This window comes from Artibeus jamaicensis, unplaced genomic scaffold, assembly GCF_021234435.1.
Source record: "Artibeus jamaicensis isolate MK-2021 breed Jamaican fruit bat unplaced genomic scaffold, CSHL_Jam_final scaffold_1964, whole genome shotgun sequence".
Lineage (NCBI taxonomy): Eukaryota > Metazoa > Chordata > Mammalia > Chiroptera > Phyllostomidae > Artibeus > Artibeus jamaicensis.
The window spans coordinates 46178263-46193069 of record NW_026522030.1 but is presented as its reverse complement, the minus strand read 5'-3'; the positions used below and the strand labels follow the sequence as shown (position 1 = coordinate 46193069).

The following is a 14807-nucleotide window of genomic DNA, read 5'->3' as shown; positions in this document are numbered from 1 at the left end:
ATATCGCTCTCACAACTAACAGCATGGCCTTCGTGTTGCATGTGTGTTTTCAGGACAGCATTTACCTTACCTTATCTCCCACTAGTATACTGTGAGCAGTGATACAGTCCGTTAAGCCTCTACTTTTCATGAATGATTGTTAATAAAGCACCTAATCACTCCAAGGGTAGACTGATAATTTGCATAGAGAACATGCGCCCCCTCCCCAAAGACAGAAAGAAGCTTTACCCCAATCCACTGCCTTTTATCAAGAACTTCCGAGGACAGGTGTAGAACGACCCAAGGTTTGATCTTTTTTTCCCCACGCGGCACTAATTCCGCATTTCACAGGCCTGTGCCATTGCACGGTTTCGTTTCCCTTTCATTTTGCTTGTCTCTGGTTCCTGATCTGTGTGCTTTGGGGAAACCTCTGCTTAGGTTTCTGTGTGCTTGGCTGACCAAGATTGTTATCTCAAAGGCCCTTGGTAAAGAATTGTAAATCGAGAGAGTGGCTTACTTTTGTCTACCGGTTTGAGTGTGACCCACAAAATGGAGAAAGCATGAACTGAAACAATTATACTTCTGTGGAGAATCATATTTCTTAGAGATTTAGTGTCTTTGTCAAGTCCTTTGTGTAGATCTTTACATATGCATATTTTTTCTTATCTGCTCTTTAGAAGGTTGTACGTATACTGAGTTGTTATCTTTTTTGATACATTAGAAAATCTCCAAGTCTTGTTCATCTCTTCCCCAGTTTCTGGGGAAAATGGGAAGGGAGGCTAGTTTACAGGCATGTACTGGGGCACGCGCTCTCCAGCTTGACTACTGAGCTTGTCCCACTTAAAATTAGAATTTATGCCCATCACAAATATGTTTAAATGCAGATTAAAAAATTAAATATATTTATTGATCATGGGGAAAAATTAGCATATTTTTCTGTACCTTGCTAATGTCAGCCATTTGAAAAGATGAATAATTTATTTTACTCAACAAAGGTTTGTTGGGAATTCACTAAGCGCAAAGTCCCATACTAGCTGCTTTTAGCATACAAACATGAAGAGTAGTATGTAGATCCCTATTTTCCAAAAGTTTGTAATTTCATTAAAGAAAAGAAGACATATGTACAGATAAAAAAACAAAATCAAATTTGATGAATGTCATTTAGAAAAGAATAAAGGACTACCTCAACTTTTTAAAATTATTTTTACCTACATTTTGTGGAATAATTGATTATTTCTGGTTAAAGAGAGTTAGCTTCATTGAAGGCAGTATTTAAGTGGAGACTTGAAGATTAGCTGGATTTCTGAAGCTAAATGTTGTGAGAGAGAGTTAAAGAGAAAGAATAGAGCATTTGCGGAGTAATAACAAATACTTTGCTTTGATAGAATATGTTATATGTGTGGTAAGGAAGTTCAAAACAAAATTGTGGATGCCCTTAAGAATGATGTTGATGTCTAGGTTTTAGTAAGAATCACCTGAAATCTTCCTGAAGGTTTCATAGCTATAGTTTGCTGTGTCAGCAATACAGACTGTGCGAGGAAGGAAGAAAGTCTGGGCATGGTTTGGATAAGCATGAATGAGGTGCTGAAGGAAAGTGGTACCCAGGAGACTGGAGAGTGTATGGACTTGGGAGACATAGATTAAATAAAATCAGCCCTGGCTGGTGTAGCTCAGTGGATTGAGCATGGGCCTGTGAAGCAAAGGGTCGCTGGTTTGATTCCCAGTCAGGGCGCATGCCTGGGTTGCAGCCCAGGTCCCCAATGGGGGACACATGAGAGGCAACCACACATTGATGTTTCTCTCCTGCTCTTTCTCCTTCCCTTCCCCTCTCTCTAAAAATAAATAAATAAAATATTTTTAAAAGATTAAATAAAATCAGTTTTTCAGTACTAGCTACTAAGGGGGGTGAGAAAAATACGCAAGTCAGAAGGAGGGTATATCTGGGAAGCAAGGAAATAACACACGTAGTTCTTAACTTGAGAATATGTGTAGTAATCGCTACAAACAACTGGAAACAAAGGTCTGGGGCTTATCAGAGTCTGTGAGTTTAGGAACATTAGCGAGAAAGTAATGTGCATAGAGGTTGGTATTTAACACTGGTGATGACCTTGCCAGATAAGGGAGAAAAAGAGAGACTGGAAGAAAATAAAACGGAAGAATGCTGGTACGGGAAAAATGCAGAGGCAGTTAACAGGACCTGATCAGTTGGCAAGGTTGGGAAGGGACTATTGAGTACAGAATTCAGAGAAGAGAGAAGGGAATTTTAAAGAAGTTTTGCGCAACTGTGGCAAATCCAGAAAAGATGTCTGGAGAGGTAAGAACTGAATCATGGCAATTACATTTGGCAAATGAGAGACTCAGACCAATGCTGGAGAGAGAAGAGATGAGGAGCCAATGGTGGGAGAGGTGGGGCAGCCCATGGATGTGGATTGGTCTTTGTTGGAAAAGGAAAAAAATAGGACCCTAAAAAGGGACAGAGTTAAGAGAAAACAGTCTTAATGTAGACTAAAATAGGACCGAACCAAGTAAAATGTTATGAAAACCAAATTCAAAGATACTCATTCTGTTCTTTCACTGGATGAATGCATTCTTCCAGTTTTATTGAGGGGGAAAAATGGCACATACAATTATGTATGTATTTAAAGTATACAAAATGATGACTGATATCCATGTACATGTGAAACAGTTACCACAATCAAGATAATTAACACATCTCTCATCTCACATAGTAGCTCTTCTTCTCTGTGTGGTGAGAATGCTTAAGATCTACTCTCAGCAACTTTTGAGTACACATTACTAAACTATTAACCGTAGTCACCAGGCTGAACACAGATCCTTAGAGCTTCTTATAACTAAAGGTTTTTACCCTATGACCTATGTCCAGCCTTTGGCAGTGACCATTCTATTCTCTCCTCTCCAGGGATATATTTATGTGTGCCCTTGCAAATAGCATGTTTTCCTGCTTTTTTTAATGACTGAAAATATTTCATTGTATATGGATAGATGTATGTGTACACTAATGTGGATCACATTTTATTTGTTCATTCATCTATCCAAGGACACCTAGATTGTGTCCGCATCTTAGATACTGTGAACAGTGCTGCAGGGAACCCAGGTGTGCAGACACCTCTTCGAGACGGTGATTTCCTTTCCTTTGGATATATACCAGGGAGTGCGATTGCTGGATCACAAGATAGTTCTATTTGTAATGTTTGGGGGAGCCAGTATGCTGTTTTTCACAGTGGCTGGACCAGTTTACATTCCCACCAACACTGTATAAGGGGTTCCTTTTTTCTGTATCAGTTGAGAACAACCACACCAGCCTCTGTGAAGTAACTAATAAAATTAAATGAGAACTGCTGTGTCCCTTTAAGTTCTAAAAAACTCTATGTTCTGGAAAGCCATAATGTCAGTTTTATAGATCTTGCATCTATAGCTTGAACAGTGGATTTCTCTTCTGAAATTCTAGACTTTGTTGATTGTTTGGCCTCTATTTTCTAACGAATGTACACAGTACTAAGGACTACTTATGTAATTTAACATGTAGTTAAATACTACTATTTTCCTCTATAAATGTTTACTTCTTAACATTTGGTCTCCTTAACTAGGTGGTAATGTATTGAATGCTGGAGCTAATATTTTAATTGATTTTCACATAGCATGGAACATATTATTAGCACAATGTAAATGCTCATTGAACATTTTGCACCTGGTTCATTACTAGTACTTCATACTTCATAATATCACTTAGTATGCCATGGATAGACCACAATGAGACAGTGTATATGCAGTAATTTATATCATAAAAATGCTTTTATTGTGAAATACTTCCCTGTGTAAGGAAATTTAGATTGCCAAGCCTCTTTACCTTTCCCTCCTTGCGTCTTCCCTTTTCTTCCTTCTCCCCTCTCCTCGCTTCTCCTTTTTAGTGACATTGTTTCACACATACTTATCTTCAAGTCCACACTTGCCAATATTTACTTCTTCTAGTGCTACAGATATACAGGAGAAGGCATTCGTTGATAACTGACATAGACTCTGTTTTTCCTCAGAAGATGTATGCAACCAGCCCTTACTCCGACCCGGTTGTGTCAATGGATCTGGATCCGCAGCCAATCACAGACGAAGAAGAAGGCCTAATCTGGGTTGTTGGCCCTGTCCTTGCCGTGGTCTTTATCATCTGCATTGTCATAGCTATTCTTCTTTATAAAAGGTAGGTTTGCCCAGTATTTCTATTACAGTATTGGGGGCCGCCTCATTTTTGAAGACTTGGTAACTCTTCTGTGGTCATTATTTGGTTAATCTGGATAGAAATACTTCAGTCCGGTAGCCCCAGTAATCACTGGGAAGTGTTTCATTAGAGTTCAAACAAAATGTAAAGACTACAATTTGCAATCCCATTCAGTGTGTTTGGTGTGGACTTTGTTGCTCAGCATGCACGAATTGTAGCCTCTATCTTCTGAGCTATTTTATGTAGTATGGGCACTTTGCATGACATTTGAGACATTAGTATGTTCACAAGCATGATAATTTCAACACGGTTTGTGAAACACTACAAATTTGTACATTTGTGTTCACTTCATAACCCTGATGTGCACATGCACTGAGATTTTCCCTGTAGGTATTTCTCAAAACTTAGCAAAGTAGCTAAAATTTGAAGATTAGAGAAGGAAAAAAAGGAAGACAATGAACTTTTCCTTTCCCTGGTTTTCTTCTAACCCTTTCCACATCTTGAATGCTGAATTCTCATTTGTGTCCAAAAATGGGTGCGAGGTACCATTATCCTTTTTTAAAAAAATCACCTCTCTTTTTATACTCCCAAATACCAATCTGACTTAGTGTCTTTGATGACAATTGGGTTGCAAATAATTCACATCTACCCATGTGTGCTGATTGTCCACTCTCTTTAAATTGTATCTCTGCCTCCATTGCTTATAAGCAAAATGTTTGCCCCCCAGATCAATGCTTAGTGAGAATGAAAGACATTAACACTTCTTCTACCTCTGAATGCTTTTTGCCTTAAAATATAATTATAATATTATAAATATATAAAACTATAAAAATTAACATAATATGTTCTCTTAAAATTTAGAATGACTAAATTCTGAATTCTCCTCCTTTATAACTTTTCTTCTGATTCAAGTTTTATTTCATGAAAATTTGTGTTCCCATTTTCCTTTGTAGTGCCCCATCTTTTAGAATACTCTTTGATGATCTCTTTGTTCTGCTATGAAATGGGCTGCTTCTCTCTCCCTCCCCCTCCTCCCTCCCCTCTTTTACCCCCCTTCTTCTCCCTCTTCCTCCTCCTTCCCCTCTAGCTCCTCAAATCTTTAACCTTCAAACTCAGATGAGAGTTTCTTCATTGTGAGTCTTGCTTACATGCTTAATCTGATCATCCTATTTTTATTATTTCTTTTTTCTATCTATATAGTTTCCTTCATTAGGTTTATGTTAATTATTTCTAACTGTAGTCCTTTGTTAAATGTCTTCTTATATTCCTGGAATAGCCTTTATTTTTTTCATAACTTCTTCTCTTGACTCAAAAGTGTATTCTTCCAGACACGTCTTTGATGGAGGGATTGAGCAAAAAAGGAAAAAGGACTCATGGACACGGACAACAGTGTGGTGATTGCTGGGGGAGGGGATGTAAGGGGATTAGATGGTAATGGGAAAAAATGCAATAAAGATTAAATTCTTTTAAAAAATTTCTCTTAGGAAACTACATCCCATTTTATTTCAGTGTGAGTAAAGGGCTAAGGAAAAAAAAGGACAACTTAAAAAAGTTCATAACCATAACCCATTAAATTTCCTAGTCTATTTTAGAGCTAGAAAGACATATCCATCATTATTTTTTCCTGATCACTGCCATCACTCAATTATCCATGTTATAAAAGAGCTGAAAAAGCAAATGATTAAAGGCAAAAGCCCCCTCTTCCTCAGTGATTTCAACCTTCTCATCCCGATTTGCACCTCTCCAGTGTGCATTGCATTTGATCGCCTCTGTCCCATGCAAGAGGTTTAAGAACAGGACACAGGAGGCAGCTACACACCTCAGAGCCCCAACAGATCAGGGGTGCGTCCAAGCAGGAGCTTGCAGCCTTTGTTGTTCATGTGCTGTGCTTATGACCAAAAGAGAATATAATGATTAAAAAGCGAGAGTAGAATTATAATTGTCCACATCCTACTGTAGGATGTTACCACATCCTACCGTGGGAGTCAAATCAGAACACATGTGCTTGCTGATGGTTGCATTTCTAGACCACATCACGTGACATTCTGTGATTATTTGAAATGGATGAAATGCTTGCTTTATTTTTTTAAGTGTTTCATTGCGATATATCTGACTATCCTTAAGTCAGGTCGCTGAGCAAAGATGTGCTTGAGATTTGTGAGTTAGTTATGTAAGTGTGAAGAAATAGGATTTTAACCTTGATAACATTTATAACTTAATTTCCCATTCTTCATTTGCATGTGCCTGAAAAAAATCAACTCCGTTATAATTTTTCCTAATCCCACAAAAAATGCATCATATTTAAAGGTTTTATGACTCCATTAAAACAGTTGCATTTTAGTGTGTGCATATGCAAGCATCCTCTAATGCAATTGTTGGAAGATGCACACATCCTCGAATGCTAAGTATATTTAGCTAACCATCTGAAGGCCCATGAAGCGTTTCTGAAATAGAAATGCTTGCTTCAGCAGTAAAGAACATTCCTGACTTGAAATTCAAGTAGACCCAACAATGTCCTTCTTGATTATCGTGAGGCAGTTCAAGAGGAAATCTTCTGTAGGCAATAAATAGTGTCTTTTATAGCTTGGACTCTGTGCAAAGTTAATTATGTAATAAATACTTCATCCTTTTAGGTGCCTTTGAGTTTATACATAGGTTGTTAAAATTGACTATATTATCATTTTTAAAGTATTTCACTCCCTGTATATAAGTGATACTTTGAGTAGGGAGTGAGTATAAAATACTGTTGGCTCATATTATTTTGATAATTCTGTTTATCATATACACCTGCTTAGAAGACCGCTTGTGTTTAGAGTAGGTCTGTAGCTGTCAATGGTTTGTCCATATAAAGCTGTCTGAGGAGACCTTGAGACATAGTTCTATTACTGTATTCATGTGGAAATAGCACTCAATGACAGTACTGTTCATTTGCCTTTGTTTTACTCTAGTAATTTGTAAAACCACAATGCATGGATAATCAGGGACAAAACAATATCACTGAGGCTTTGTAGGTGTCTTAAAACACCTTCTGAATAACCAGAAAATTAAAATATATTTGGCAGGTCTTTAGTGTTACCAGTTATCTTGCACTATGATTTTTTTTGAAATTTTATACTCTATATGTGATTTCAAAATGTACAGAGATAAAAGGGCAACAAGGTGTAGGAATCAGTAAAACTGAGTTAAAGCCCCTGCTTGGTGACTAGCTGGCTCTGTGGGGTGGAAAGTCATGCCAGAACTCTGGGTCTCTGTTTCCTCATTTATAAAATAAATACGTAGATTAGATAATTAAACCCTTTAAATAATAGTGCTCTATAATGAGAACGTCAAACACCAAGTGATAAAATTTGTGTTCTGGTATTTCTGCCCCTCCAGGGTTGAGTGTATGTTTTTTGAATATGACTCCATGATGGCTTTTCCCCACCACATACATGTGAAAGGGTCCATAAAGCAACTGAATGCACTTAGATATTCATCTGTCCTGTACATTTGTTACCTATGTAAGGTGTTTTAGCCGTTCTAGAACTGTCCAGGAATTCTTAATATAGAAAACATTTTTAAATGAAATGGTAGGCCAGATACATGGGAAATCGTGTCGGGATGGATGAGAAGTGTTTACTATGTACTGGTGCAGGGGCAGAATACAGGCCAGGACACTGGGAAGATCCAAGGCATGTCTAGACAAAACGATCATCCGTAACGGCGACAGTCCAACCTGAATGGATGCTGTAGAGGCAGTAAATAACTTCCAAACATACCCTCAGACTTTAACATGGGAAGACCATGAAGTAGATGTGACTAAAATAAGACTTCAGCTTTTCCCAGATCCAGCACTGGCCCTCTGTGGGCTTTGTCTCTGTAGTCTTCTCTTTTGAATCAACCCTACATATATTTCCAGGCTGCCGTCAGAGAAAGCCCTTTGCTAAGTCTGCGACACCTTTCCTCTCACTCTCTGGCCACTCCTCTGCCCTCTCCACAGTGTGGGCGAAGGAGTCTGTCTTATTCCTCACTGTGTCCTTTGTGCCTAGTAGAGCACATGACACGAAGATATTGTGTGATCAGATTTGTACAAGCCAAACAGTATTAAACAAACTCTGTTCCCCCCACCGGTTTACTCCATCACTCAGTATTGCCTTTATCTTGGCTGGCGAGAGCTATGATAAAACTCTCAGTCCTATAATTTAAATATACTGGTTCCAAAAGCCTTCAAACTAGGACACTTACACCAATTATATACCCATACATGTGGTGAGGCCGACATTTCTATGGAAGAGGAAGGGAATTGCACACTGTATTTATTCATCTGAATATCAACAGCCTTTTAATAAGTAAAACTGATGATTCACTAAATGGTTCTCTTCCATCCAGCAGAATAGATTTTCCAACAACTGATGACCTCATTGATTAAAAATGAGTAAGTTAGAAACATATAAGCAGGATTTTTTAAAAAACCTGGCACCACCAGGTAAATCACTTTAAAATTCAGAAGAGAATTAACCTATATGCTTGATACTATTTTCATTATTCCTTTTGTATGTTTTATGTGCCATTTAATGTGACTCTTTTATTTCTGAAAAGAGATGGACTAAATTATCTCCAAGCCAGATAGTCTAAGGACATGAGTATATATTTTGCTGACGTTAAGGTAGACTCGGTATCTTTATTTTTATAATTGACAACTCTCTAAATAGTTTGCAATTTGCCTCACCATGCAGATTGTTCAGATTACGTCTTTATGAGTGAAGGGCATACTCTCTGTAGGAAGTATGTCCACCTGTCATCTCAGGTAAAAGTGGCTGCAAGCGTGAGGGGCCCGTGTTCACAGACAGCAGCCTCTTTGACTAGGAAATAGCTCTCACGGCACTGGCTGGTGATAAAACACTTTCCTGGATCATACCACTATACAGATGGGTCATGCCCTCTAGATTTATAATGATGAGTGTTACTTTTTCCAAAACTGAAAATGTGTTCAATCTTTTATTGGAGAAGAGATTTATGATCACCTGACTTGTCGAAAGGTGTTTGAAAAACTCATTTCTGCCACTTTATTACCTCATGATGTGTTACCCAGTTGTGTGAATGTTTGTGCATTCAATGCAATGTGAAGTATTTTATATCGTTAAGGAAATAACCTGCCTCTTCACTGAGAACTCTTTATTTTAAATGAACAAATTTCTTTTATGGAATAATGTTGTAGTCCCTTCAAGAACATTAGTAGTTTTCTCATGGTATATTTTATAAAAAAATCAAATTGCACCTCTACCATCAAATACCTCCTGGAATATGATTAATCCTGGCAATATTTGGTAAATTGATGGATGAAAGCAAATATGATGTTAACATACTAAAAAATGCTTTATTTAGCAATGTACCCTCATGTCCTCCATTTACTCTGTGATTAGAGGCCTTGAAATATTTTGATATGCTATCATTTGCTAATGTGTGTAAGTTATGTGTCCCCACCTGTGAGCACTGTTAAATCTTGGTTGTCATGGTTACTCATTACCATTGGCCAACTAACATTTAGCCTTTCTTTTTTTCTTTTTTCTTTTATTTTTTTGCTGCATTAAAATGGAGCAGTAAACCTGACAGGTGAGGAATAGAGAACAAACCCCTTTAATGCACAATACGAAAAAAATAAGCTATTGGTAGGCTTTGCCGGTATTGAGGGGGTGAGGGTGGAGGTCGGATATAAAAGATGATACCTGGCAAGTAAAAGATGAATAAAGCCTACATATACAAAACAATTTGATATTAAAATGATTACGGAAGAAAAATTTTGTATGGAAGATAAAACAGATTACGATTATTTAAAGCTGAATTTAGAAAACAGTAAAAACAGTCTTTAAGTTTTGTGTGTTGTTAAGGTGAAATGAATGTTTTTATGTGTCAATGTGTCTGCAGAAGGGAAATGTGAGGTGTCTCATAAGCTATTTCGTTTCGTTTCATTTGAGGGTCACTTTTCAAGTTTGATCTCTGGTCACCTCTCAGCACAGGGACACTAGGTTGTTCACACCCTCCAAATATTGATGATAGAGTTTCAGTGAAAATGCTTATGTGATTTGGAATTGTTGTCCATGTCTTCCCGCCTTGAATAATAATAGTAATAGTAGTAAGAACAATACTAATAATATCTGTACTGTGTGATTATGGACTGATTGGTGTAACCTAACCTTCTTGCTTTCTAATTCATATCTATATACTCACATCTCTATCATTAATTAGATATACATTCCCAGTTAAAATTAAACTGACAAAAGGGATCTCAGTCCTCACTAACCCACCTCCCTCCCGATGTTGAATTCCAGTTCTCAGCAAGTTGTCCCTGGATCATTACATCAGCCTCACCAGGAAACACGAAATGCAGATTCCTGGGCCCCCTGCCCCAGACCTACTGAACCAGAAACTGGACATTGGTCCAGTGACCATGGTTTAACAAGCCTTCCCAAGATATTCTGATACATGCTAAAGTTTGAAAACTACTACTGCAGTATTTTTCCTAAAATCACTTATCACTGGTCAACAGGCTATCCTTCCACTGACAGAAAGCTTACTACCTCCACGAGGGTCTTCTTTATTTTGGTATTTTTGTAGATCACTAGTTACCAATGACTCAACTGAAAAACACATGAAAAAGTTTTTTTCCTAACCAAAAGAAAATATTTTGAACCTACTTAATATACTTAGGAATTTACCTTCCCATTATAACACTGTCCATATTTCACAACTTCATCATTGCCTTCTTGTCCTGTTAATATGAGAATTGGGCCTGAAGTTTGCTACCGGGTACTAACCCTCCTCCTCTGTTTCGTGAATGAAGAAATTAAGAAGGCTCGTAGTTCGCTTACCCAAGGAAGTACACACCAGTAGTGGCTGAGTTACAGTCTTAATAGTGACAGGCTGTGAACATTTGAACTGATACCTTTGAATATTAATAATAGAGATTTCAAATAAGTATATTTTTCCAAAAGCCTGTACTCCAATGTCGGAATATCTTTGTTCCAAATAGATTTGATCTTCCACTCAATCTCCCTAGTTTTTCATGCTTTCCACTCTACCCCAGGAGAGGGTAAGTGGAAAACAGAACCCTCCTTAGACCACGGAGCCGCACTTTTGTTCTGTGTTATCCACACCCCAACGAACACATGTTTTTATGCTGTTAGCAGCTTCTGCCTTCGCTTCTGCCTTCACCACGTGATCTATTTCCCTTTCATCCACGTAACTCCTATACATGAGAGACAACTTCTCACTACAAGAAATGAAATACACTAGGGTTTTATCATTTTAATAGAAAAAATAAAATAGCAAAGCAAAGTTGATCATCTGTTTCCAGTCACTATACTTGGTTTTTTTACTAATTTAAAATGAGAATAATGAAACCTCAAAAAACTCAGGAAAAAATGTTACTAAATGCTCTTATTTTGGACCCAATTAGGGCTGCAATATGCCATTGAAAACTTTACAACAGTAAATTTTATTTTTTAAAGGTCTCTTATTACTGATGATGGCTCATTCTTCTTCTTGCAAACCTTCCTCAGAAATTCTTTCCATTAGACAACCATTTAAGCTCCTCTCTGTTGGACAATAATGTGATAAGAGTGTGGGAAGCTGAAACTGTCCATGTTGTGATTATCAAATGAAACCAAACAAAACAAAGTTTAAACCACTGGTTTTCCTGGCTGGCTAGGATTTTTGGAGTCTGAGGTCTTGGAGGTCATTTGACTTGATCAGATAAAGTGAGGGAGAAGCTAGTTATGAAATGTCAGGACCCCCCTTCCAATTTATTATGAGCATGAATTACAGTTTTACTCCAGTGCTTTGGGTTTTTCTGAGAATCATCTGGGTACCAAGATGTGATTTTCAGCTTCCCTGGCATGAGAAAAACTGGCTAAATTTCTTTAGAGATGATTCTTTTCTGTCCTCTGTCTCAGTGTCACTTAGCAGGGTCTCAGTGAAAAAGAAGATACGGAGGATGTTCCACTTTACCTGCAAGAGGGAAATGGTCTTCTTGTCCCGATATGTCCAGTTCTGGGTTCCATAATCCTGTGACAAAGACAGTCGAGCTACTTTGAGAGGAGATAAAAATCTTAAGTTTTAGTCATTGGGTCTGGCACATCAGTAAAGAAATGCATTTTTGCAGACTTGTGTGAAAAGACCAAAACCTGAGAAGGGCCACAGGGATGATTGGAAATGAGAAGACCAGCTACATGTTTGGTTACACATGGGGTCATTGGCAAGCCACACTGTGACGTTTTATTCACCCATTTCGATGCTACATCTTCTGTGGTAAAATGACTCTGTCAGTGTTGAGGCAAATATCCCCAGCATAAGCACAGTCACGTTTTCGGCTCTGAAAATGGCCACCACATCCTTTTTTCCCATGATCTTCTGAGCCCCTTCCTCTTCTTCCTCATATCTTGTTTGCTAGCCCTTCATCTCTTCTGTTCTTCCCATCCCACACTGCATACAGCTGGAGCTACCGGTACCTTCGGCACACTTCCACTCACCGCTTCCCTGTGACTGCTCGTATACCTTGGCAGTACCTCCAGTCCTGAGACTGTGTCTGTCACTTTTAGGTAGAATCAAGGAGTCAGGAGACAGGTTGATTCAAATTCTAGGAAAGCAAGATGTCTAATAGGAATCACTCAAGAAAATTCATTTAGTCAACCATATTTTGCCAAAGACATTGCATTTGAGCAAAGCAAGTGTACTTTCCCTTTGCATCCATATTCCCTTCATTTCCTGTGAGGTTTGATTTTATACAGATGAGCAGAGATAGACTGTTTTTCTTTCATGGAATGACCTGGGTGACACTGAATGAGAGCCCATTATCACAGCCCAAATAAGCTGTTCCACGGTCATATCGAAAAGAGAAAGGGAGGGTTCCCTTTGCAGCAATCCCAAATGAGAATGCCTTCGCTTTGAGCAGGGGTGACATGCAAGGACTGTGACTCCGGCCTGGAGACTGCTGGAATCAGTATTGGAAAGAAAGCACTGTTTGCAAAAGACTTCCATTTGTTAAGTGAATCGTTAATCTAAGTCACCCTGAAAGAAAATAGTTATGTACCACTCTCATTACTTGGGTTTAAAAAAAATGAATAAAGAAATCTTAGGGAGAAAAACCTCACAGTATTTATACAGACATTTGCTAAAAGTGCATTATGATGCTTCAAATTAAAGTATTCAGTGAAACTAATAGACAGCAAATAAAGCAATGAATTGTGTGAATAGTTATTTATATCAAGGCAGTGCTAATAATGGTTTATATACCTGAACAAGCATTAGGAGAGGAACTAACCACTCAGTGAAACTATTTTTTCTCCATTCTTTCTGTGATTGACTTTCATTAGCACATTATTAATCATAACTAGCTTAATACCATTAAACAGCCAACTATCTTTTTTTTTTCTTGGTTGGGGGTGGGTTTGAAAGAGAAATTGGATGTTGATCTTATGTGGTCCCAATCTGATTCCAGGTGTTAGGCTAACTCGGAACCGTAGACATGCACTTACTGTATTTATCTGCCTTATGGGAAAATCCAATGCAGGTCCACTTCGTAGCCATCAGTTATATATACTCACAAAGGAGAAATTGGGGCCAATTTAGCTGTTCAACCTGAGGCCCAGTAATTCCAGATCTTTTCTCTATGGTAGCAGTACTCTTAGTATTGGCTACCAGGGACCCCCTGTCCTGTTTCTCACCAACGGAACTAGTGGTTAAGGGAGAAGAGCTGAGCAAGGACCCAAGTGTCCCTCGTCAACACTCCCTGAAAGCCTAGAGTCAGACTCCCTGAACTGCTTTATTCTAGAGCTGAAAGAGGACTTTGAGTTCATCCACTTTCACAAAACTTTTAGACCTGAGGAAATACTGTAGGCCAAGCAAGGAAAAACGACCTGAACAAGGTCACAAAATTAGCCTGTGAAAATTGTAAAGCTGAAAATAGGAGCAGGGGTCATAGCTCTCTGCTTTTTAAATCTGTTTCAGTTGGTTTTTGTTTTTTAATTCCTACATTTTTACTTTCTTTCTTTAGGAAAAGGGCAGAGTCTGACTCTAGAAAGAGCAGCATACCGAACAGTAAGGAAGTCCCCTCACACCATCCAACAGACCCAGTAGAACTAAGGCGCCTTAATTTTCAAACACCAGGTAAGAGATGTGACTCATCTTGTCCATGACACAGCCTGAGCTGAGATCTAATAGCCCAGCTGATACTGCCTGAGGGGTGAATGCATCACTTTATTTTGAACAATTTTGTTTTATTTTTATATTATCAATAATATAAAACTCCTTTTATTTTTATATTATCAATATTTGCCAAAAACATAAGTCTCATAAAGAAATTAAGCTCTTTGTGCAAATCTGAGGTGGGATAGAAAAAGAGAAAAAATATATAATTCTCCTCTAGATTTGGGCAATCTGTACTCATAAAAATAGCTACCTTTTTAATGGATGCATTAATATTTTCAATGAAGCATATTCAGAAATGATTCAGGTTCTCATAAAGTGAATAAGTAGATGGTGGATTAATATTGCATCATTCATCCTGTTGGGAAAGAATATACAAGGTGGGGCAAAGGTAAGCTTACAGTTGTTCATATGG

General features: G+C 38.1%; 1 protein-coding gene across 17 annotated transcripts in view; it reads left to right on the top strand.

Annotated features, from left to right (window-relative positions):
* Nucleotides 1–14807, top strand: part of PTPRD (protein tyrosine phosphatase receptor type D) — a 523934-nt gene that overhangs the window by 379383 nt on the left and 129744 nt on the right. For 11 of the 17 annotated variants that reach the window (XM_037156783.2, XM_037156780.2, XM_037156782.2 and 8 more), the window contains 2 exons: nucleotides 4032–4192; nucleotides 14241–14353. In XM_037156783.2, the coding sequence (XP_037012678.2) occupies nucleotides 4032–4192; nucleotides 14241–14353 (274 nt within the window). The remainder of the gene's footprint in view (nucleotides 1–4031; nucleotides 4193–14240; nucleotides 14354–14807) is intronic. The other 6 variants (XM_053656280.1, XM_053656278.1, XM_053656279.1 and 3 more) reach the window with 1 other exon arrangement.